The sequence below is a fragment of the Dreissena polymorpha genome, chromosome 9, assembly GCF_020536995.1.
Source record: "Dreissena polymorpha isolate Duluth1 chromosome 9, UMN_Dpol_1.0, whole genome shotgun sequence".
Classification (NCBI taxonomy): Eukaryota; Metazoa; Mollusca; class Bivalvia; order Myida; family Dreissenidae; genus Dreissena; species Dreissena polymorpha.
In genome coordinates this window covers 102,655,150-102,678,020 of record NC_068363.1, presented here as the reverse complement: position 1 = coordinate 102,678,020, position 22,871 = coordinate 102,655,150, and the positions used below count along the sequence as shown (strand labels likewise).

The 22,871-nt window shown below is 36.7% G+C and overlaps 1 protein-coding gene across 3 annotated transcripts in view; it reads left to right on the top strand.

Annotated features, from left to right (window-relative positions):
- The window catches only part of LOC127844546 (uncharacterized), a 61,675-nt gene extending 40,370 nt beyond the window's left edge, over positions 1 to 21,305 (top strand). For all 3 annotated transcript variants that reach the window (XM_052374894.1, XM_052374893.1, XM_052374895.1), the window contains exons 8-10: positions 8,366 to 8,497; positions 16,154 to 16,279; positions 20,133 to 21,305. In XM_052374894.1, coding sequence (XP_052230854.1) covers positions 8,366 to 8,497; positions 16,154 to 16,279; positions 20,133 to 21,275 — 1,401 coding nt within the window. In that variant the 3' untranslated portion in view covers positions 21,276 to 21,305. The remainder of the gene's footprint in view (positions 1 to 8,365; positions 8,498 to 16,153; positions 16,280 to 20,132) is intronic.
- Positions 21,306 to 22,871: the final 1,566 nt, after the last annotated feature.

Genomic DNA, 22,871 nt, shown 5'->3' with positions numbered 1-22,871 from the left:
TTCCGTTAATGGTAATAGTAGATAGGTTAGCATCGCCTACCATTCTACTAAACATGTTTTCCACTGGTTTCTGTTTGGGGATAGTGGTATCTTCACAGCCCTCATTGACCCCATCAATTAGAGCTGATTCCCGTTTAAATGATGTTGAGAGTTGCTGTCTCTATGATAAACATCTTGCGAAAAAGGTCGTCTGCCTCTATAAGGTCCTCTGTTTCCTGAGTAACCCCTGCCTCGTGAAAACGTTCTCCTATTTCCGCAATGTGGTCTATTATCATATCGCTTGTAATCTCTTGTCACATTTTCACTTCTATTGTCCTTCCTTGCTACTTTCTCCTGTGTAAATACATCTAGTTGTTTTTGCATACATTGTAATTTCTCTGTTAGATCATTCAATATTCTAAATTGTTGATCTAGTTGTATTGTATTGATCTGTTTGGTATGTTCTTTTCTCTCTTGTGATACTGTCATTTCCTGTTCTTCTTTTCTCACTCGTTTCCGTAACTCTTCAAATGTGAGAGAGTTTTCAAAGAACACTCTAGTGGCATTCTTTAATTCAGAGTTTCTTAAGTATTTCCAATACTTTGTTTTCAGTATTTCATCCTTCTTGTTTTCTTGTATTTCGCCCTTTTCTAAAGCTCTTTGAATCATTTCTTCAATTCGTATACCCCATGATGTTATGTCTTCGTCTTTATTTTGTCTGGCTTGATAAAATTCTTCCATTATACTTTGTCCGCTTTTTAGATCACCGAAATTACTTTCCATCGTTGACAAAATGTTTTCTAAGGTTGCTGTGGCTTTCAATATTGATAAAACTTTTCTTGGTTCTCCAGATATCTCATTTCTTACGCACTGTTTCAGTATGTCTTTCTGGTAAATTTCTGACCGAATCATACTTTCGATTTCTATTTTCCATCCTCTAAATTGAGTTGGGTCCGAAAATTTAGGAACACTGGGTTTCAACATTAATGGTGGATTAGGAAGCACTCTTCGTTCCGCATTTCTGTTATGTTTGTGTCGGTGATGTATATCTTCATGTTCCAATGCCTCGTCTAATGACGTAATTGTGCTCCGTGTCTCCATAATATCTTCTTGCAATTCTTGTTTTGTTCTTTTCAGTTTCCTTATTCTTTCTTCTTTCTGTTTACGACGTGTTTCTTTCAATAATTCTTGTTCCTTGAATCTTTTTGCTTTCTCTTTCAGATGAAGTTCCTCTTTTAATTTCATCTGTTGAAGCTTCATTGCTTTTATTTCAGCTTTAAGTGCTTTTTCATCATCATCTTCATCAATTGTAATTTCATCAATGTCACTTTTGTGGTCATGTTCACATTCGTGACATTCAGATGGTGTAAGTGTTTCAGTACTGCACCGCACCCCCTCTTTAAAAATTCTGTCCTCAGAATCAGCATGTATCTGGAATGTTTCCTCCATCTTCTTAGTCAACCAACTAAGTTCCTCATCTATTGAATCCATGTCACTTTCATAATCGTTGCCATGGTAATCATCAGTCTTTAATCCAACAGTTAATCCAACAGCACCATCAACATCATTATCATGGTCAAGTTCAGTCCTCCTTTCATGTTCCATTTCTTTACACTTGTGCTGTAATCTTTCTCCAACAGTTTCTCTTAATTGTTTATGCTTAACATCATTTGCATCATTCACATCGCTATGTTGGGCTGTTTTGTTTTCTATTCTCATCTTTATCAATTCATCTCTTTGTTTTTGAATTTCACGAATCTTTGAGTCTCGTTCCTTTATTTTATTCAGCATTTCAATGTCCTTTTGACTTTTCAACTCTTGTTCCTTTAATGTTTGTTGTTCTTTATGTTTCTCCATTCTTTGTCTCCTTAATTGTCTATCAGAATCCATTTTCAAATAGTTACATGTATATTCACACTCATTCTAATTTCACACTAAGCACTAAGTTATGATATTGATCCGAACCATATGCAGATATCAAAGTCTTCTCTTTAATTCACTTCTCTTCACAATATTCTTTGCACTTTACAACACAAAACAATTCATTAAAAACTAGTATGTAATTAGTATTTGTTCAACTTCACTCACTCTAGATTCAATTTCATAATGTCAATCAGTAATCTTAATCACTTGTCGTTAATATTACTTTCAATGCAACAATTCACAATTAAAACTATTCTCCCAGTGACTATTTCACTTCAGTCGTACGCACTTTTCTTTAAAAACACTTTGTAAACCACTTCAATTTCATCAACCTTTAAATTCACATTTCATAACAGTTGCCTTTCTGTTCAACTCAAAATAATACAATATACATGTAATACAACACTAAATCACTAACTTAAATAGTGACCAATACATCTAATTCAATTTTAACACCTATGTATAACCTTACATGTCATATAACACAATACAATAACAAAAAAAATGTACACATTCATTCAATTATTGAATACCAAAAATAGGTATTATTATTAAATGTTCAACTATTTATTTCTCTTTATTAGCTCTCTATTTAATAATCACTTAATTAATAAACAATTACTGTAAATTAGATTAAACTAAAGTCAAAATAAATGTTCAAGTTTTATCAAACTCAACAAAAATCTAAATAAATGTCTACAAACAATTAAAATAAATTCAGTGAAATTAATTCACAAATTATGATTTAATTGAGGAATTGATCTTATTTAATTATAATAATAACACCTATAGATGCATATTTATGAAACAATGAACAAAACAATTTGATTAAACTATTTACAAATACACTCTCACACACGTACAACTATTTACAATTACACTTTCACACACGTACAACCATACATATTCAATCACACAATCATTGAATACTATGTACCATACAACTAAATCGCTATCTGTACAGATTCGATACCCTATTTCCGGTCCGAAAATTACACTGGTCACTTTTACGTAGTGTCAAGTGTAACCCGCAACGCAATTACTATTTTTCCTACCAACGAATATAGTACTTCTTTTCCCGTTATCAAATAAATCGATTATTTAAAAGCACTGTCCACAAACCGAATGTGTACGCTTTTAAATTGCTACATCGATTTATTTTTTCTTCGTTCGAATACGCGGTAAATCGACGCGATTATTTTACCTTGCAAGGCTTAAACGCAAACCAGTATTTCCCAATGAAATTAGATGATCAGTCTATTTTCAGTAAGAAATAACTCGATTTTAACGATTTCCTATTTATAAAAGTACTATGAGTGAGCGTTGTTTCAATTTTTTGTAAGTTTGAAACAACTAAGGACAATTTTGATTTTACATGAGTTGAAACTTTTTTTTATAAGTGGGCAGCAAATTTATTGATTGTCTTGATCCCAAATTATGACCTTTAAACTAGCACCTGAGCTATCTACGTGCCTACCTGTCTGTATTGTACTACTTAATGTACTTCTATTGTTATTGAAACCGGATTAGTGACAGTGAAAACACAGTTTACACAAATGCAGGGGCGTATGTTAAACGGGACAACCTATGGTTAGTGCATTGAACCAAAAAATCTTTAACCTAGGTTGGACAAACATTTACATTTACATTAATTACAAAATTAATGATATAAAGTGAACAATAGTATATATCAAATATTATCAAATAAATAAACTAACTAATCAATAATAAAATGTACAGCTCACCACACCGCCATGTGTCCTGAGAAATAATCACTATTGTCAGTGTTTATACACCAAGTCACACACAGTTTATACACTTCCAGCGACGAATGGTCCTTGGTCCTGATGATGTGACGTAACGGTCTTGAAGAGGGCCCTTAGCATGCTTTAACGTTAACCAGGGTATTAAACGACGTCTTATGTGGCCATCAAGTGTAGATCCTCGTAAAAGGATTGTGCACACGGATTGTCCAAATTATATTATTTGATCAATCAGTGAAGAACGTTGGGAGCCATTGTTGCCGGCCTAGCTACGCGCAATTTGCGTACTTTGGGTTCGACGACAAACTATCGAATCAATCGAGGTTTAAAGTTTTAATAGATCGATAAAGGTATCTGCAGGAATATAAAATGTCCTACACAAATAATATAATGTTTCTATCAAAGATTGAATGGCTGTCTGAAGCAACCTTCAGCAAACAACTGAATAAAGGAGGGAAAGTGTATGATTTGTTGTTACGTGCACGTGCTAAATTAGGTTAAATTCAACTATATGTTAACTATAAAATAACTAAGATTACAGACTTTATATCAGAGCTACCTAAAACTACTCGACATGAATAACAAATAACTTACTAACGATAAATATGAATTTATACCCTGTGACACTCGCAGATGACCCCCTATTGATTTTCAGGTCACTAGGTCAAAGGTCAAGGTCACGGTGACCCGAAATAGTAAAATGGTTTCTGGATGATAACTCAAGAACGCTTATGCCTAGGATCATGAAACTATATAGGTGCATTGATCATGACTGGCAGATGACCCCTATTGATTTTCAGGTCACTAGGTCAAAGGTCAAGGTCACGTCGACCCAAAACAGTAAAATTGTTTCCGGATGATAACTCAAGAACGCTTATGCCTAGGATCATGAAACTTCATAGGTACATTGATCATGACTCGCAGTTGACCCCTATTGATTTTTAGGTCACTAGGTCAAAGGTCAAGGTCACGGTGACCCAAAATAGTAAAATGGTTTCTGGAGGATAACTCAAGAACGCTTATGCCTAGGATCATGAAACTTCATAGGTACAATGATCATGACTCGCAGATGACCCCTTTTGATTTTCATGTCACTAGGTCAAAGGTCAAGGTCACGGTAACTCAACTTAGAGAAATGGTTTCCGGATGATCACTCAAGAAAGCTTACGTCTAGGATCATGAAACTTAATAGGTACCGTAGGTTTCCACGTATAGCGCGCACCCATGTATAGCGCGCAGGCTGTTTTTTAAATGCAAAAATGGAGAAAAAAATATTTCAAGACAATAAAACCACCAAATCGGACCGAAAATGGCCGCCATTTTACTATTACACAGTCCAATAATCCGGGGCATTGGAAAGCTTAATTAAGCATTCAAAATAGGAAGCGTCATTATGATTAGGAGCAGGGGTTGCATAGCACTATACTTTTCTGACAATTTTATAATTTTCTTGCAAAAGATTAACAGTCCACGTGCATTTCGTGAAAAACGTGAGAAAATAAGAATTAGTGTACATCGTGTGATTTTTCCTCGGGGAAAGCGTGGGCATTACCGGTAAATTTGAATTACGCATAGAAGACAGGGATACAATTGTTGAGGTATGCGGGCGAAGGACGATGTCAATATCTCTCTGTGTTGTAGGTTAGGCGATTGCTAACGATAGTTTGAAACACCACAGTTGAACGTTGAATATTTATACACACAAAATGCAATTGCATATTGTCACAAGTCGTGGCACATATTACTCAATATCATCTGCCAATTACGAAGTGCAAAATGATCCCCTTTCACACCTACCAATACCCGTAAAAAGACCTCGTTCGCACCTACCTTTGCCTGCTCTCGACAACAATCCCCATCGGAATTCATCGAAAAGGAAGTGTTAAAACACAAACAAAGAAATGTCCGCAAGTTTATTCAAACAAATTTATTTTGACAAAACTTCTTCTACAGCGTTCATACCTACCAGTAGCGACTTATGGTTGTTTCGACAATGGCCCCTCAGTCAGTAAGATTATAGGGTGGTGGTTTTCTGGAAAAAAAACATGGCGGCCATTTTGATTATTTACGATTACACAACATATTTTTACCAATTTAGCAGCCAGGATAGCGTTGTATCAATGTATAACGCGCATCAACTTTTTAATTTGATTTTTGGAGGTAAAAAACTGCGCGCTATACGTGGAAACCTACGGTACATTGATCATGACTCGCAGATGACCCCTATTGACGTTCAGGTCACTAGGTCAAAGGTGAAGGTCACGGTGACTTTTCACAGTAAAATGCTTTCCGGATGATAACTCAAGAAAGCTAATACGCCTAGGATCATGAAACTTCATAGGTACATTGATCATGACTCGCAGATGACCCCTATTGATTTTTAGGTCACTCGGTCAAAGGTCAAGGTCACAGTGCCAAATAACGTATTCACACAATGGCTGCCGCTACAACTGACAGCCCATATGGGGGGCATGCATGTTTTACAAACAGCTCTTGTTATATTTTGAGATGATGCTTTACAAAGAAAGATGCTACTATTGTATTTGTTATAAATGTGTGAAAGGCTCTTAAGAAGGAACCAGAGATTATTAACCCTTTACCAAACACTAACAGGATTTTACAGGTTTGTAGCTGACGACTTTATAAATAATTGTGATAAAATGAGAAATTGCTCAAGATGAGCAATTTCTCCTTTTATCACAATTATTTCTACCTTACCTGATCATTTCCTTCAGATTCCATTACAATTTAATTGTCGTCTGCAACCTCTTTCAAATTGGGAAAGTCCAAAATGTGTCATTTGGTAAAGGGTTTAGGCATTTTGATTCATATGGGTCTTGTGAATCTGTTTCAAGTCAAAAGCATAGATTTGATCTTCAGCATCTAAAAATATGTGAAATAGAAAGAACGACAATATCTTTTGGAGAGATAAATGTACCTATGTTATAAGCAAAGGACCTGTGCAACAATTCCCGGGCTTTTTAGTCTGTTTATTTCACGATAGTAACTTTTTCCATATATATAAATGCTCACCCTTCCAACTTTAAGCGCCCAGTGGGACGAGGGATAGAAAGAGAAAGTCACATGCTTGAGTACATTTCAACCCATGCGCATTGCACGTTTTTTCGCATAAAAAAACAGTGGAGCGATACAGGGCCATCATGGCCCTCTTGTTTATGTCCCCCACCACTATAGTGGGGGACATATTGTTTTTGCCCTGTCTGTTTGTCTGCCTGTCTGTCTGTCTGTCTGTTGGTTCTGTCAAACTTTAACATTTGCCATAACTTTTGCAATATTGAAGATAGCAACTTCATATTTGGCATGCATGTGTATCTCATGGAGCTGCACATTTTGAGTGGTGGAAGGTCAAGGTCATCCTTCAAGGCCAAAGGTCAAAAAAATAGAGTCAAAGCGGCGCAGAAGGGGACATAGTGTTTTTGACAAACGCATTTCAAATTGAAATCAAGGTCCCCACAAGTAAAAATAGATTTAATTTGAAACAAGGGGGGGAAACAATGCACATTTTAAATTGTTTCCCTTTATCAGACTTTTTTTAAATTGAAAACCTGGTTTTGTGACAATTTTGTCCCTTGTTTAAATTATTGTTAAGTTTTATCCAAGTAATTCATTTAATGTTTGTAAGTTGTAGCATGCAAATGTTTTAAGATAAAAGCATATAATTTTAGGGTTTTGAACCAAGACTGCCTTTTCATTTCTGCATATTTGATGTAAAAGCAAGACTTTGATACTTTTATTGATGCTTTGTATCAACACTCAACAATCTCATATCAACTGGCCCCATTATGAACTTGATATTGACCTTTTTTGGTCTAAAATTGTTCTTGGTTACCCTAAATTAAGAATTTTGCAACACAAGGATTGGCAATTGCACGAATGTTTTCTGTGAACACAACATATCCACATCACTACAACAATACAATAATTAGTCTCTAACTGAACAACAGTGTGAACATCAATTTAATGCAGTTATTTGTCAATATGCTAATCAATACATCTGAAGATAATATTGCTTATTTATTTAATTAACGATGCATTTTAGTTCGACTATTCAAATAACAGTGGGGCTATCCTACTCACCCTGGCGTCGTATTGGCGTAACACTATGGTTTAAGTTTTGCGTGCAACTTCTTGTACAATGTCTTATCTCAGCAAATACTAAAGATATTCACTTGAAACTGAAAAGTGAAAATATGTCCACAAGGTCATCACTGGAGAACACTTTCTAAGGCCCATAACTCTAAGATGAAATTTAACTGAATTATGGCCCTTTGTGTAATTAGAACATTCCTGGTTAAAGTTTTGCATGCAACATCAATCTCCTCAACTACTAAAGGTATTCACTTGAAACTAAATACATGTCTATGGGGTCTTCATTGATCAAGCGTTGTATTCAATGACAATTTTGTTTTAAAATATGATTCAGTTGAATCAGCTTAATTTACAAGTTTCTACTATTTTGTCTTGACTAATGCACATAAGATTTAGTTCTTTGGATCTCCAATAATGATCTTATCATTCCATGAAGAGTTAAATGTTTACTCTTTGTACAATTGTTTTATACAGATACACATGTTTAAATAAGGCTTTCAGTGACTTAGTCACAAGATTTTTTGCAAAACTCAAAACTGTGTTATGTCAGATCAAATATGCATGTTCGTGTACATACAGTTACCTTTTAGGCGAAGAAAAAAAGCACTGAGCCACATACATATGCAAAAAAGAAAACAAGGAATAGAGTGAAACCCTCCAAAAAAAAGGACTGTCCTGCTGCCATATATCTTAAGGAAGTGTTGATATTCTACCCTGAAGAGGTTTGTTGTGTTATTGTTCTTTTCTTTCCTTTACCCACAAGAATGACAAAAACATAACATTTTGTTATTGCAATCACTACACTTGAAAAATCATAATATTGGATCAATATACAAAAATAGATTAACCCTTTCTCACTTAGAAACAAAGTGAAAATGGCTATTTGCAAACAGCATAAAACCAGAACAGCCTGTGAGTAACTAACAGTCTGTTCGGGTTTTATGCTGTTTGCTGCTCATCAATATCTAAGGGTTGGAAATAAAGCCTTTAAAACTTGAATACAGTCAGAAAGGTCTTATATTAAATATAACTTTTTAAGGGACTACAAATGCGTTAAAATACGCATCTAAGTGGTAAAGGGTTAACAACTGGTTTTAAATCTACTTCTTCTGATTACATGTCTGTGAAAAAAAACATTTGTATCCTTTTGCTCAATTTATACCTTTTTTAGCTCACCTGAGAACAACGTGCTCATGGTGAGCTTTTGTGATGGCCTTTTGTCTGTCGTGCGTCGTCCGTCGTCAACATTTGCCTTGTGAACACTCCAGAGGCCACATTTATTGTCCGATCTTCATGAAACTTGGTCAGAACATTTGTCCCATTGATACCTCGACTGAGTTCGAAACTGGGTCATGCTGGGTAAAAACTAGGTCACTAGGTCAAAAATAAGAAAAACCTTGTGAACACTGTAGAAGTCACATTTGATGCCCAATCTTCATGTAACTTTGTCAAAATGTTTGTCTAAATGATATGTTGGTTGAGCTAACAAATGGTTCCGGTCCCTTAAAAGACATGGCTGCCAGGGGGTGGGGCAGTATTCCTTATATGGCTATAGAGAAACCTTGTGAACACTCTAGAAGTCCCAATTTTTGCCCAATCATCATGAAACTTGGTCAAAACATTGGTTTCATTGATATCTCGGACGAGTTCGAAAATGGTCCAGACCCGTGAAAAAACATGGCCGCCAGGGGGCGGGGCAGTTTTCTCTATATGTATATTGTGAAAACATGTGAACACTCTAGAAGTCACTTTTTTTTACCAATCTTCATGAAATTTGGTCAGAACATGTGTTTTCTGGATATGGCGGTTGAGTTCGAAAATGGTTCGGATCGGTAAAAAAGCATGGCCACCAGGGGGGGGTCATTTTCATTATATTTATATAGTAAAAAAAGCTTGTGAATACTCTAGAAGTCACATTTTTTGCCTAATCATCATAAAAAAATTCTAAAAATCAATTTTATAGATATCTCAGACGAGTTCGAAAATGGTCACGATTGGTGGAAAAACATGGCTGCCAGGGGGTGGGGCAGTTTTCTCTATATGCAGGCTGTCAAGCGGTCATACTTTTTCCTACTATTTCCTACTTTTTCATCAGGATCCTACTTTTTCCTATTTTTTTACCAAATCTTCCTACTATTCCTACTTTTTCATTTTCAATGGAGAATTTATTTTTTTTAAAGAGTTAATTTAGTAAACTTGCAGGATGAATGAATCTATGGCATGACTGTATCCCTGTTAATGTGCATTCATCTAGATGAGACCTGACAACCCATGCTGACTGTCTGCTAGCACCTCTTCAGGAGCATAAATATTTATTTCTTATGTAACTTTTAAAATTATTGACAAGGTTTTTTTGAAGTAACAATAGTGCCTTGTTTACTTCCTTAGCATTTGTACACTGCAGACTTCACTACCTTACACAGTTCCCAGTGATGCAAGAGCTGAGGGAACCCATTGTTTATTCCAGTTTTATTTTGTTTCCATTGACAACAATTTGACCAAACCTTATGCATGTTTACATGATATTGCTGTTTGGAATGTAGAGATATAGAGATACATGTATTGTATGAGTGGTTATGTAATATGGAATTTATTACACAAGTTATTTGAAAAAAGATAAAACTGATGCTTTGCCGAGTTTTCATCATTTACAAATATAATGTAATAAATTCTGTATTACATGACAACGGATATGATGTTCTATCGATATCATAGGTACATCATGTTTAGTAATTAAAGATAAATGCACAGAGCCTAAATGCCCTGATACATTTTTATGCTCCCGGTAGGGTGGCATATTGCAGTTGTACTGTCAGTCCGTTTGTCTGTCTGTCTGTGTGTGTGTGTCCGTCCGAAAACTTTAATATGGGCCATAACTTTTGCAATATTGAAGATAGCAACTTGATATTTGGCATGCATGTGTATCTCATGAAGCTGCACATTTTGAGTGGTGAAAGGTGAAGGTCATATTTCAAGGTCAAAAGTTAAAAAATACAATCCAAGGGAAGTAATAAGCTTTAAAAGGGAGATAATTTCTAAACCTGCCAAATGATATATTGAAATTTTATTTCAAAGCTGCGCAATAGTGGGCATTGTGTTTCGGACAAACACAATTCTTGTCTAATGATGCCATTGCTAGTGAGGTAACTTCAAGGTGTTAAAGCGAAGTATTAAAATTATTAAACGGCATTATTACACTCCTGCAAAGTCATCAATAATGTAAAAGCCATTATTTGAAACTGGAATAAACAATGTAGTGCAACTGTTTCATTGCCCAATCAATGCTGGCATAAAAGATGTCAGGTGATAAGGTCCTATCTCCAGTTGCATAATCTGCTCTGCAATGACCAGTCATTTTGAATGTAACTTAAGTCATTATAACTGTACCCTATTGTCAATTTAAAGGTTTCACAATGTAGCTGTAGCAGAGCATTTACACTGCTTTATATACTAGTATTAATCTTGTACAACAAGTTGGTGTATCACTAAATAAATTTGGTCTTCTGCTTAAGGATATAACATGCACAATATAATTACCATTTTTATATCGATACACAGAAGACCTCTAACCAACTATTTAATAATACACCAAAATGAACAGCATCTAATTACATGTATACTTCTTTATCAGGGTAGCTTTGCTTGAAACTTAATTATCATAGATACACTATAAGTGCTAAAATTCTTAGTGGGAAAACAAAGTTTAACCCTTCATGGATGGAGAAGTTGGACAACAGTGGAAAAACACTGGGATCATGGTGCAAGAGAGATACCGGCAATGAGTTTGCAAGATATTGTACTGTCTGAATGAAGTCCATCTTGTAGTAATTCTGGTGCTTATCAACTTATAAGTCATGCAGATGGATAAAAACACAAGGAAAACATGAAATACATGCATGATAATTCACAAAAGCGTTTGTTTGGAAGTGCCCAAAAGCCAAGCAGCTCTCAGGGTTGTGGGGATAAATCTATCTGTATGCAAGTACATCCATCACACAAGGAACAGGTACAAAAGGCTGAAATCTTCTGGGCCCTTAAGGTAGCTTCAAGTGGGTATCCATACAGAACATGTGATGGCACTCCTGCTCTGTTTCAAGCTATGTTTCCTGGACCTGTGTCTAAAAAATAAGTATTATGTATTCCTACTTTTGAGGGAAAAGTTCCTACTTTTTCCTACTTTTTTCCTACTTTTCTTGCAAAAGTAGTTCCTATTTTTTCCTACTTTTTGAAAAAAGGTCACTTGACAGCCTGTATATGTATATAGTGAAAACATGATTGTGAACAGTCTAGTTGTGATAAGCCATAATGTTCAATAAAGATAACCTGTACATACTTTTTGTACATTCTTTCTAATAGTTAACTCCCTTGTTTAACCTGCTGCCTCATTTAGTTCACCTCTGGAATTTGTTAAACCCCTTGGTTTTAAAACACTTCGAAGAAGAGGGGGTATATTGCTTTGCACATGTAGGTCGGTCTGTCGGTCGGTCCGTCCACCAGGTGGTTTCTGGATGATAACTCAAGAACACTTGGGCCTTGGATCATGAAACTTCATAGGTACATTGATCATGACTCGCAGATGACCCCTATTGATTTTGAGGTCACTAGGTCAAAGGTCAAGGTCATGGTGACCCAAAATAGTAAAATGGTTTTTGGATGATCACTCAAGAACGCATACGCGGCTAACAGGGCGAACTCTGAACAATATAACTGAAGCAACTGGTCTGTAATCCTAAATCTATAATGATCAGTCCAATGAAACATCTTCATTTAAGTAAATAAAGTGGATCAGTAAAAATATTATCAGAATATGAGATTTTTTGTATATTTTGTATATTTTGTATATTAAATATTGCGTTAATGTTTAATTTTGTTGATTAATATAAATATAAGCAGAACAGGGGAGGTACTACACTATTATATCTTTCTTATATACAGGGAAAACACATGCAATAAGTTTAAATTTCATGTTTAATAAATAGAGGATATTTGTTCATGTCAGTGTGAGATCATTTGTTATTTTTTATGATCACATTTTATTATTACTTTGACAAAACAACACTTACCTTAATACCACAATGGATTCCACCCAAACAATACCCCACGCCCCTACTAGAATCCCTTCCCCCCTCCAACCTCACCCCCCCCCCCCAATTTTTTTTTAAACAGCATCTTATAAATTACCACAGCCCCACATTATACCCCCCTCTCACCCCCCACCCCCACCCCCCCCCTAATTTTTTAAACATCTAATAAATTACACCACACCCCACATTATACCCCCCTCTCACTCCCCCCTACCCCCCCACCCCCCCCCCCCAAAAAAAAAATTATTTTTTTTTAAACATCTAATAAATTACCCCACCCCACATTATACCCCCTTCTCACCCCCACCCCGGCCTACCCCCCACCCCCGCAAATTTTTTTATTTTTTTTAAACATGTAATAAATTACCACGCCCCACATTATACACCCTCTAACTCCCCCCCCTTTCCCCCCCTCCAAAAAAAAAACATTTTTTTTTAAACATCCAATAAATTACCACACCCCACATTATACCCCCCTCTCACCCCCCCTACCCCCCCACCCCCCCAATTTTTTTTTTAACATCTAATATATTACCACACCCCACATTATACCCCCCTCTCACCCCCCCCCCCCCTTCCCCCCCCCCCATCCCACTTACCCCCCCCTACCCCTCCCCTTCTGATTTTTTTAAAAACATCTAATAAATTACCACACCCCACATTATACCCCCTCTCACTCCCCCCTACCCCCCCCTCCCCCCCAAATTTGTTTTTTTAAAACACCTTATAAATTACCACACCCCACATTATACCCCCTCTCCCCCCCCAAAAAAAAATATTTTTTTTAAACATCTAATAAATTACCACACCCCACATTATACCCCCTCTCACACCCCCCACCCCCTCCACCCACCACCCCCCCCAAAAAAAAAGGATTTTTTTTAAACATGTTATAAATTACCCCACCCCACATTATACCCCCCTCTAACTGCCCCCCTACCTCCCCCCCAAACAACAAAAACAATTTTTTTTAAACATCCAATAAATTACCACACCCCACATTATACCCCCCTCTCACCCCACCCCCCCCCTTCCCCCCCCACCCCCCACCCCCAAATTTTGTTTTTTTAAACATCTTATAAATTACCACAACCCACATTATACCCCCTCTCACCCCCCCTACCCCCCCACCCCACATACTCCCCCCCCCCTACCCCTCCCCCCAATTTTTGTTTTTGTTTTTTTAAACAACTTATAAATTACCACACCCCACATTATTCCCCCCTCCCCCCCCAATTTTTTTTTAAACATCTTATAAATTACCCCACCCCACATTATACCCCCCCTCTCACCCCCACCACCCTCCACCCCCCCCCCCCCCCCCCCCAAAAAAAGGATTTTTTTTAAACATCTAATAAATTACCACCACACTGTCACATTATACCCCCCTCTTACTCCCCCCCTACCCCCCCCCCAACCCCTCCATTTTTTTTTAAACATCTAATAAATTACCACACCCCACATTATACCCCCCCTCTCACCCCCCACCCCCCAAACCCCCCCCCCCACCCCTATCTCTCCCCCACCCCAAAAAATTTTTTTTTTCCTTCTTTTATTTTTGAAAGATCGTCTAATAAATTATTAAATATGAACAATTTCCCCATGATGGTTTACGTTATACTGTCAAGCACTTGAATAGTCGAGCGCGCTGTCCTCTGACAGCTCTTGTTAGGTCACAAGGTCAAGGTCACAGTGACTCTAAATAGTAAAATGGTTTCCGGATGATAACTCAAGAATGCTTACACCTAGGATCATGAAACTTCATAGGTACATTGATCATGACTGGCAGATTACCCCTTTTTATTTTCAGGTCACTAGGTCAAAGGTCAAGGTCACAGTGACAAAAAACGTATTCACACAATGGCTGCCACTACAACTGACAGCCCATATGGGGGGCATGCATGTTTTACAAACAGCCCTTGTTGCAGTTTTAGATTATGATAATTGTATGCAAATGTAGTTATGAATAAAGCATTAAATTTGAATCTTACTGAAAAATAATGGTATTAATTAATTGATAAAGAGACTTTAAAAGGAATCACTTTTCCAGTTTATATTTATATTTTATTGAAAACATAGATACGAGTTTATTTTACTAAAAACATAGATATGAATAGACATGGATATGAATAATCTCCTTACTCAATGTTGGATTGTAATGAGTTCACAGTATATAATGTTACTATTTCATTCTGTTATATGATACAATATGTACAGAAAAGGTATAAAAATGGTAAAATATAACCGGTCTAATATTCATAACAATGACGTTTTGAGTAAATACAACTTCTTTTATATAAAAGTAATAGTTTAAACGGGCTTCTTTTTACATTCATTAAGGTATTAGCTGTATTTGTTCATTTTTAACGATGCTTAGATTCTTTAGACTTTGCTTGTACCTGTCCTTAATTCTCTGTCATTGTTCTTCATTTTTCTAGTTCTTAGAATAGAAGTTAGTTATTTTCGTTAAAGCTGCTTTGGTTTTCACCTATAGATTAATTCTTTGAGTGTATTCATTCGTATCTGACTGGACGCCTTTAGTTAATTGAATTACAACCAGTCAGTGGTGTAATCCTGACCGGAAATAAGCATTCTTTAATTAGACTCTATAAATATTTCCGTATCACATAAGTGCTCACAAAGTTACATAACTCGTAACCGTTCCATGACCGGTTCACTTACGTAAGCGAACGAGGCTGCACTACCACAGTTGTTTATAGTGAAACATTATGAATATTTGTTTAGTCACATTTTTAGTTTAATCTGAATGACACTTGCTGATCTTCACACATGGTGACAATCTTTATGAGCATAATATTTTTTGCTCATGGTGAACTTTTGTGGTCACCTGTTGTCAATTGTCTGTCTTCCGTTATGCATCATGAATATTTGTCTTGGTAACACTGTAGAGGCCACATTTATTGTTGGAGCTTCATGAAACTTTGTCAGAAGATTTGTCCCAATAATATCTGGACGAGTTCAAAAATGGTTCCGGTCTGTTGAAAAACATGGTCGCCAGGGGGCCATTTGTTGTTCATTCTTCATGAAACTTGGTTAGAACATTTGTTCTATTGATATCTTGGGCTGCAAAGAACAGGTCATTTCTTTTTATCTCAGGTGAGCGACTTTGGGCCTTTCAGGCCCTCTTGTTAAAAGTCTCATAGATAATATATGATGGCAATTAAATAAAACATCTGCATCTCAAAATTGTTGCGCCATGTTTTGTTTTATTTACTGTATTGGTTGTCACATTTTACTGTCTTGGGTGGCAACATTGTGTCATAATTTAACTAGGGCACAACAAGTGAGCTGGACAAAAAAATGGCTGCTGCCAGTGTGAGGAGTGACATGAGCAAAGGCATCAAGAAGATTATGGTGGTGTTTCCAAACATCAAACACGAAAACCATCCAATAAAAGAGGTATTGATATGTGAAGTGACACTCTGTAAACTTAAATTTCTTTTGTAGCATTTGCTGTAAAATGTGAATTAATGGACCACTAATTATTCATCCAGTCAAAAGGAATCCAATATTCAATTTTGCAAGCAGACTTAAATAGATAATTGTTGATAAATTAAACAAAATGTACTTTTAACACATTTATTTATTAGCTCGACTATTATATATGAAATATATATAGTGGAGCTAACCTACTCACCCTGGCATGGGCGCGAGCTTTCCCGTTAGCGTTGGAATGTTAAAGTTTGCGTAACACCTCAAATATTTCCTATGTCCCTTGACATATTGCTTTTATATTTTGCATACTTCTTTACCAACATGACCCCCAACCTATAAACAAGAGCAGACAACTGTATCAAGCATTTTGTAAGAATTATGGCCCTTTTTTCACTGCGTACCACCTCAAATATTTTCTATGTACCTTGTGATATTGCTTTTATATTTTGCATGCTTCTATACCAACATGACCCCAATCTATAAACAAGAGCAGACAACTTTATCAAGCATTTTGTAAGAATTATGTTTCTTTTTATACTTAGAAAATTGAAAATTTGGTTAAGTTTTGTGTTTAGGCTCACTTTATTCCTAAAGTATCAGAGCTATTGCCTTCATACTTGAAGCACTTACTAACTATCATAAGGGGACTGTTCAGGCAAAGTTATGTAACTCTGACTGGCATTTTGACAGAATTATGGCCCCTTTTATACTTAGATAATTTAACATTTGGTTAAGTTTTGTGTTACGGTCCATTTTACTCCTTAAGTATCGAAGCTATTGCTTTCAGATTTGGGAAACTCGCTATCTATCGTAAGGGGACTGTACAGGGCAAGTTGCATGACTCTGGTTGGCATTTTAATGGAATTATGGCCCTTTTTTTGTCTTAGTAACTTTGAATATTTTGTTAAATTTTGTGTTTAGATCCTTTACTTCTGTAGTATCAAGGCTATTGCTTTCAAACTTCAAATACTTTCTTACTATCATGAGGGTACTGTACCTGGCAAGTTGAATTTGACCTTGACATTTGAATGACCTTGATTCTCAAGGTAAAATAAATATATATTGCAATAACTTCTTTATGATCAGATTTGATTCATACTTTGACAAAACAACACTTACCTGACATACTACAATGGACCCAAACCATCCCCCCCCCCATTTTTTTCTCTTATTTTTGAAAAATTTTAAACATGGTTAAAAATCACAAATATTTTTTTATTTTTTTTGAAGGACCGTCCAACCATCCCACCCAAGCTATTTCTATTCAACTTGAAATAAAATCTTATTAGTTTGTTTTATGTCTTTACAAATGTTCAATAGATTGTGGAAAATATACCTGAACTCAGAATCATCTATAAGGTACAACTTTTTTAAAACATAAGTGATCAATATGTTTCAATTATGGTCCTCTTCCACGTAGAATATGACTATATTACCTTGACCTTATTGAATATGAATAATTTCCCCATGATGGCTTACGTTATACTGTCAAGCACTCGAATAGTCGAGCGCGCTGTTTTCTGACAGCTCTTGTTAAGTTTATGAACAATAGTTTCCAAGCAGTATGGGCTGAAATCCTTGTGTGGAACCTGCTTGCCAGAAAATGCATGCATCGAACACAGCTTGTCAGATCTGACACTTTGTCACTCATCATGCAATTATAAAATTACATATAACAAATGTTCACAATGAAGTGTTGGGAGTAACATACTTTTACTATCCTAAAAGATGAAGGTCATGCTAAGAGGTCAAAGGTCAAATTTGGCCATATAACAGCTTGTCTGGACTGTATGTTTGACATTCATCATGCAATTTTGACATTCATCATGCAATTTTGTCATTCATCATGCAATTTTGTCATTGATCATGCAATTTTGTCATTGATCATGCAATTTTGACATTCATCATGCAATTTTGTCATTCATCATGCAATTTTGTCATTCATCATGCAATTTTGTCATTGATCATGCAATTTTGACATTAATCATGCAATTTTGTCATTCATCATGCAATTTTGTCATTGATCATGCAATTTTGACATTAATCATGCAATTTTGACATTCATCATGCAATTTTGTCATTCATCATGCAATTTTGACATTCATCATGCAATTTTGTCATTAATCATGCAATTTTGACGTCATCATGCAATTTTGTCATTCATCATGCAATTTTGACATTAATCATGCAATTTTGAATTCATCATGCAATTTTGACATTCATCATGCAATTTTGACATTAATCATGCAATTTTGACATTCATCATGCAATTTTGACATTCATCATGCAATTTTGTCATTCATCATGCAATTTTACACGGACTTCACAAATGGCCACCATGAAGAGAAGGCATGTCATGTCAGACAATTGTCTCCCTACCTCAAAGGCTAAGGTCTCCTAAGGTCAAAGGTTGAATATGGCTATACAACAAATTGTCGTGACTGTAACTTAGTCATTCGTAATGCAAATTTCAAATAAATGCCCAAAAATGACCACCATTGAGCGGAGTGCATGTCATTAGTAACACACTTTTTCTTACATCAAAGATCTCGGTAACACCTAGAGGTTGAAGTTCTAATTTGTTAATAAAATAGCATGTCCAGACCTATTGATTGGAATTCATCAGACAATTTTAAATAAACTCACTGCAAATTTTCACCATTATTCACCTCTACGCTCAAGGTCACAAGTAGCAGTCAAAGGTAAGATTAGTACAGAAAACAGCGTGTAAGGACTTTAACTTTGTTATGATACCACCGCAAACAAAGTATAGGGGGGGTATATAGGAGTGACCTCGTCTGTCTGTCTGTCGGTCCGTATTAAGTGTCAGCTCTCTAATTCAAGTTGTTTTCATCTGATCTTCACCAAACTTGGTCAGAAACTTGGTTTTATCTAGTGCGTTTTAAACATTGAGCATGGTGTCCGCTCTCTATTTCAAGTAGTTTTCATCCATGCTTCACCAAACTTGGTCAGAAGTTGTATCTAGATGATGTCTAGGCCAAGTTCGAACATGGGTCATGGCAGGTCAAAAACTAGGTGACGGGGTCACTTCGTGCGTTTTAAACATTGAGCATGGTGTCCGCTGTTTTTTGTAAAGACAACGTGCAAAATATTGTCTCTCAATGCGGCATGTGGGGGTATTCGTCACGTCTGTGACAAAGCTCTAGTTCATCATGCAGTTTAAAAAATAACTTACACAAAATAATCACCTGTGACCATATGAAGACAATGCGGTGTGTGTACCACCTGACTCTACCTCAAAGGTCAAAAATGAAAATTGGCCTTTAACTAGCATTTGTAATAAATTTAGGCTCCACTTTCCTTGCTCTCAGATTTTTATCTCATCAAATGTCGGAAGTTTGGGATATTGAAATTGCTAAGTCCAATGTCCCTCAGTTTGTCTGTAAATGCTTATTTCTGTCTTATTGCAAGTATTACATTTTGTATTTTTATGACCAAAATGAAGAAGGATGGCGTATATAGATTGCATTGTTTGTTTGTCTGACCTTAAGTCCTGTGTTCAAGTATTTTCTTTATATGTATGTAGTGAACACTTTGAAAATCTTCCGAGGCCCAGAGGTTTGGTCTTTTGCTTGTATCACGATATGGTGGTCCTTTACCAACTTTGTTCAGATCATGACTGTGGGGTAAAAATTGGCCCCACCATGGGGATTTCTTGTTTACCTTAATTAGCCTGAAAACCACAAATCGGACATTAACCTGTTGCGCACCCATAACTGAAAATGTGAACACAGAGTCAGTAAGTGTGGTCTGTTTTACTTGGTACTCAAAAGATATGTTGATTGTATATTTTCAGACAATGAACAGTGTCAACTCCAAGTGTAGAGCTTATCAGTGTAAATACTGCACACACATCGACCGCAAGAGCAGGATAGAGGGGCACATCCTGAAGGAGCATGTGCCAATGGACAGAGCTCCTTATTACTGTACGTTATGTGAGTTCAGATGCCAGAACAAGAGTGCTCTGCTGAAGCACATCACCCAGTACTCTCGGCACGTGTCAGAGGAGCAGAGGTTGGGAAAGCCTGACTATACACAAGTTCTTAGAAGGGCAAAGCATCCATTCTATGTAACAGAGGCAGATATGGTGGCCTTGTCAGCTGAAGAGAGTGGCGTCTGGTTCAACAGGAACAAGTCGCAGTTTGAGGACCTAGAGGAAGATGAAGATGAGACTGTCTTCAAAGCAGACGGCTCTATGGTGCCTCTGTGGCTAGTCAAGCCGATGCCAGCGCCGACAAACCTACCTAAGCCAATCCTCCACATCCCAGAAACACCCCGCAACAAAAAAGAGAGGTCTAGCCAGATCTTCACGGCTGAACAGGCTTGCGGCATTCTTGCATCTCCCCAAGTGTCAGCGCCATTGGACACAGTGGCAGTTCCTGAAACCTGGCTCTCAGCAGATTTCGGACAGGGAGTAGATGACACACCAACAACATGTCTGCAAACTACTGTGGATACGCTGGCATACGCCCTAATGACGTCATCTGAAATAGCAGTGGATAACACTTTCCAGCCAGTGCTTGCATCAACTGGACCAGGAATGAGGTGCAAATCAACTCACACACCTGTGCAGGATGAGGGAGATCCAGAAAATCAGTTTATGGACTTTTTAGGAGACGGGGACGTCACACCAGTGACCCCTCGTGCTTTAAAAAGGCCTATAAAAACGCCTTCAGGCCTAGTTCCACAAAAAGTCCAGCAAATTGTGTCATTAACAAAACAGAGTTGTCCTACATCAGTGAACGCTTGCCAGTGTAGCACAGCAAATGTATTGAAATCCTTGTATAGTGCTATGGATGAACAGATGAAGGTCAGTTTGGCTACACAGAGGTCCGTAGCAAAGGTGGCAGAGGAGGTAGCCAAGATCTCGAAGCAGCTTGTCAGTATCCAGGAAGCAATGGCCAAGGAGAGAAGGTCACCATTGAAAAATAAACAATGACATTAATGCTGAAATAAATTGTGAATTTTGTGTTATATTTTAAATATTTTATTTAAGTTGAACGTGTTTTACCCACAGCATTTATTTGAATTCACTGGGGTATGCAATGAAAAGTTAAATAATTATCAGTTTTTACAGTGAACACAGGCTTTCCAGCGTTCCTAGTATTTCCTAGTTTTCCTAGTTTTTAGCTCACCTGTCACGAAGTGACATGGTGAGCTTACCGGTATGTGACCGTGTGATGTCCGGCGTCCGTTGTGTGTGCGTGTGTGTGTGTGCGTGCGTCCGTCAACAATTTGTTTGTGTAGACAGTAGAGGTCACAGTTTTCATCCAATCTTTATGAAATTTGGTCAGAATGTTTATCTTGATGAAATCTGGGTTGGGATTGTATTTGGGTCATCTGGGGTCTAAAACTAGGTCACTAGGTCAAAAACTAGGTCACATAATAGGTCAAATAATAGAAAAACCTTGTGTAGACAATAGAGGTCGCAGTTTTCATCCAATCTTCATGAAATTTTGTCAGAATGTTTATCTTGATGAAATCTGGGTTGGGATTGTATTTGGGTCATCTGGGATCAAAAACTAGGTCACTAGGTCAAATAATTGAAAAATCATCAACAATTTGTTTGTGTAGACAGTAGAGGTCACAGTTTTCATCCAATGTTTATGAAATTTGGTCAGAATGTTTATCTTGAAGAAATCTGGGTTGGGATTGTATTTGGGTCATCTGGGGTCAAAAACTAGGTCACTAGGTCAAAAACTAGTTCAAATAATAGAAAAACCTTGTGTATACAATAGAGGTTGCAGTTTACATCCAATCTTTATGAAATTTGGTCAGAATGTTTATCTTGATTAAATCTGGCTTGGAAATGTATTTGGGTCATCTGGGGTCAAAAACAAGGTCACTAGGTCAAAAACTAGGACAAATAATAGAAAAACCTTGTGTAGACAATAGAGGTCGCAGTTTTCATTCAATCTTTATGAAATTTGGTCAGAATGTTTATCTTGATGAAATCTGGGTTGGGATTGTATTTGGGTCCTCTGAGGTCAAAAACTAGGTCACTAGGTCAAATAATAGAAAAACTGTCGACAATATGTTTGTTTAGACAGTAGAGGTCACAGTTTTCATCCAATCTTTATGAAATTTGGTCAGAATGTTTATCTTGATGAAATCTGGGTTTGGATTGTATTTGGGTCATCTGGGGTCAAAAACTAGGACACTAGGTCAATAACTAGGTCACTATGTGAAATAATAGAAAAACCTTGTATAGACAATAGAGGTCGCAGTTTTCAACCAATCTTTATGAAATTTGATCAGAATGTTTATCTTGATGAAATTTGGGTTGGGATTGTATTTGGGTCATCTTGGGTCAAAAACTAGGTCACTCGGTCAAATAATAGAAAAACCTTGTGTAGACAATAGAGGTCACAGTTTTTATCCAATCTTCATGAAATTTGGTGAGAATGTTTGTCTTGATGAAATCTGGGTTGGGATTGTATTTGGGTTACCTGGGGTCAAAAACTAGGTCAATAGGTCAAATATTAGAAAAACCTTGTGTAGACAATAGAGGTCACAGTTTTCATCCAATCTTTAT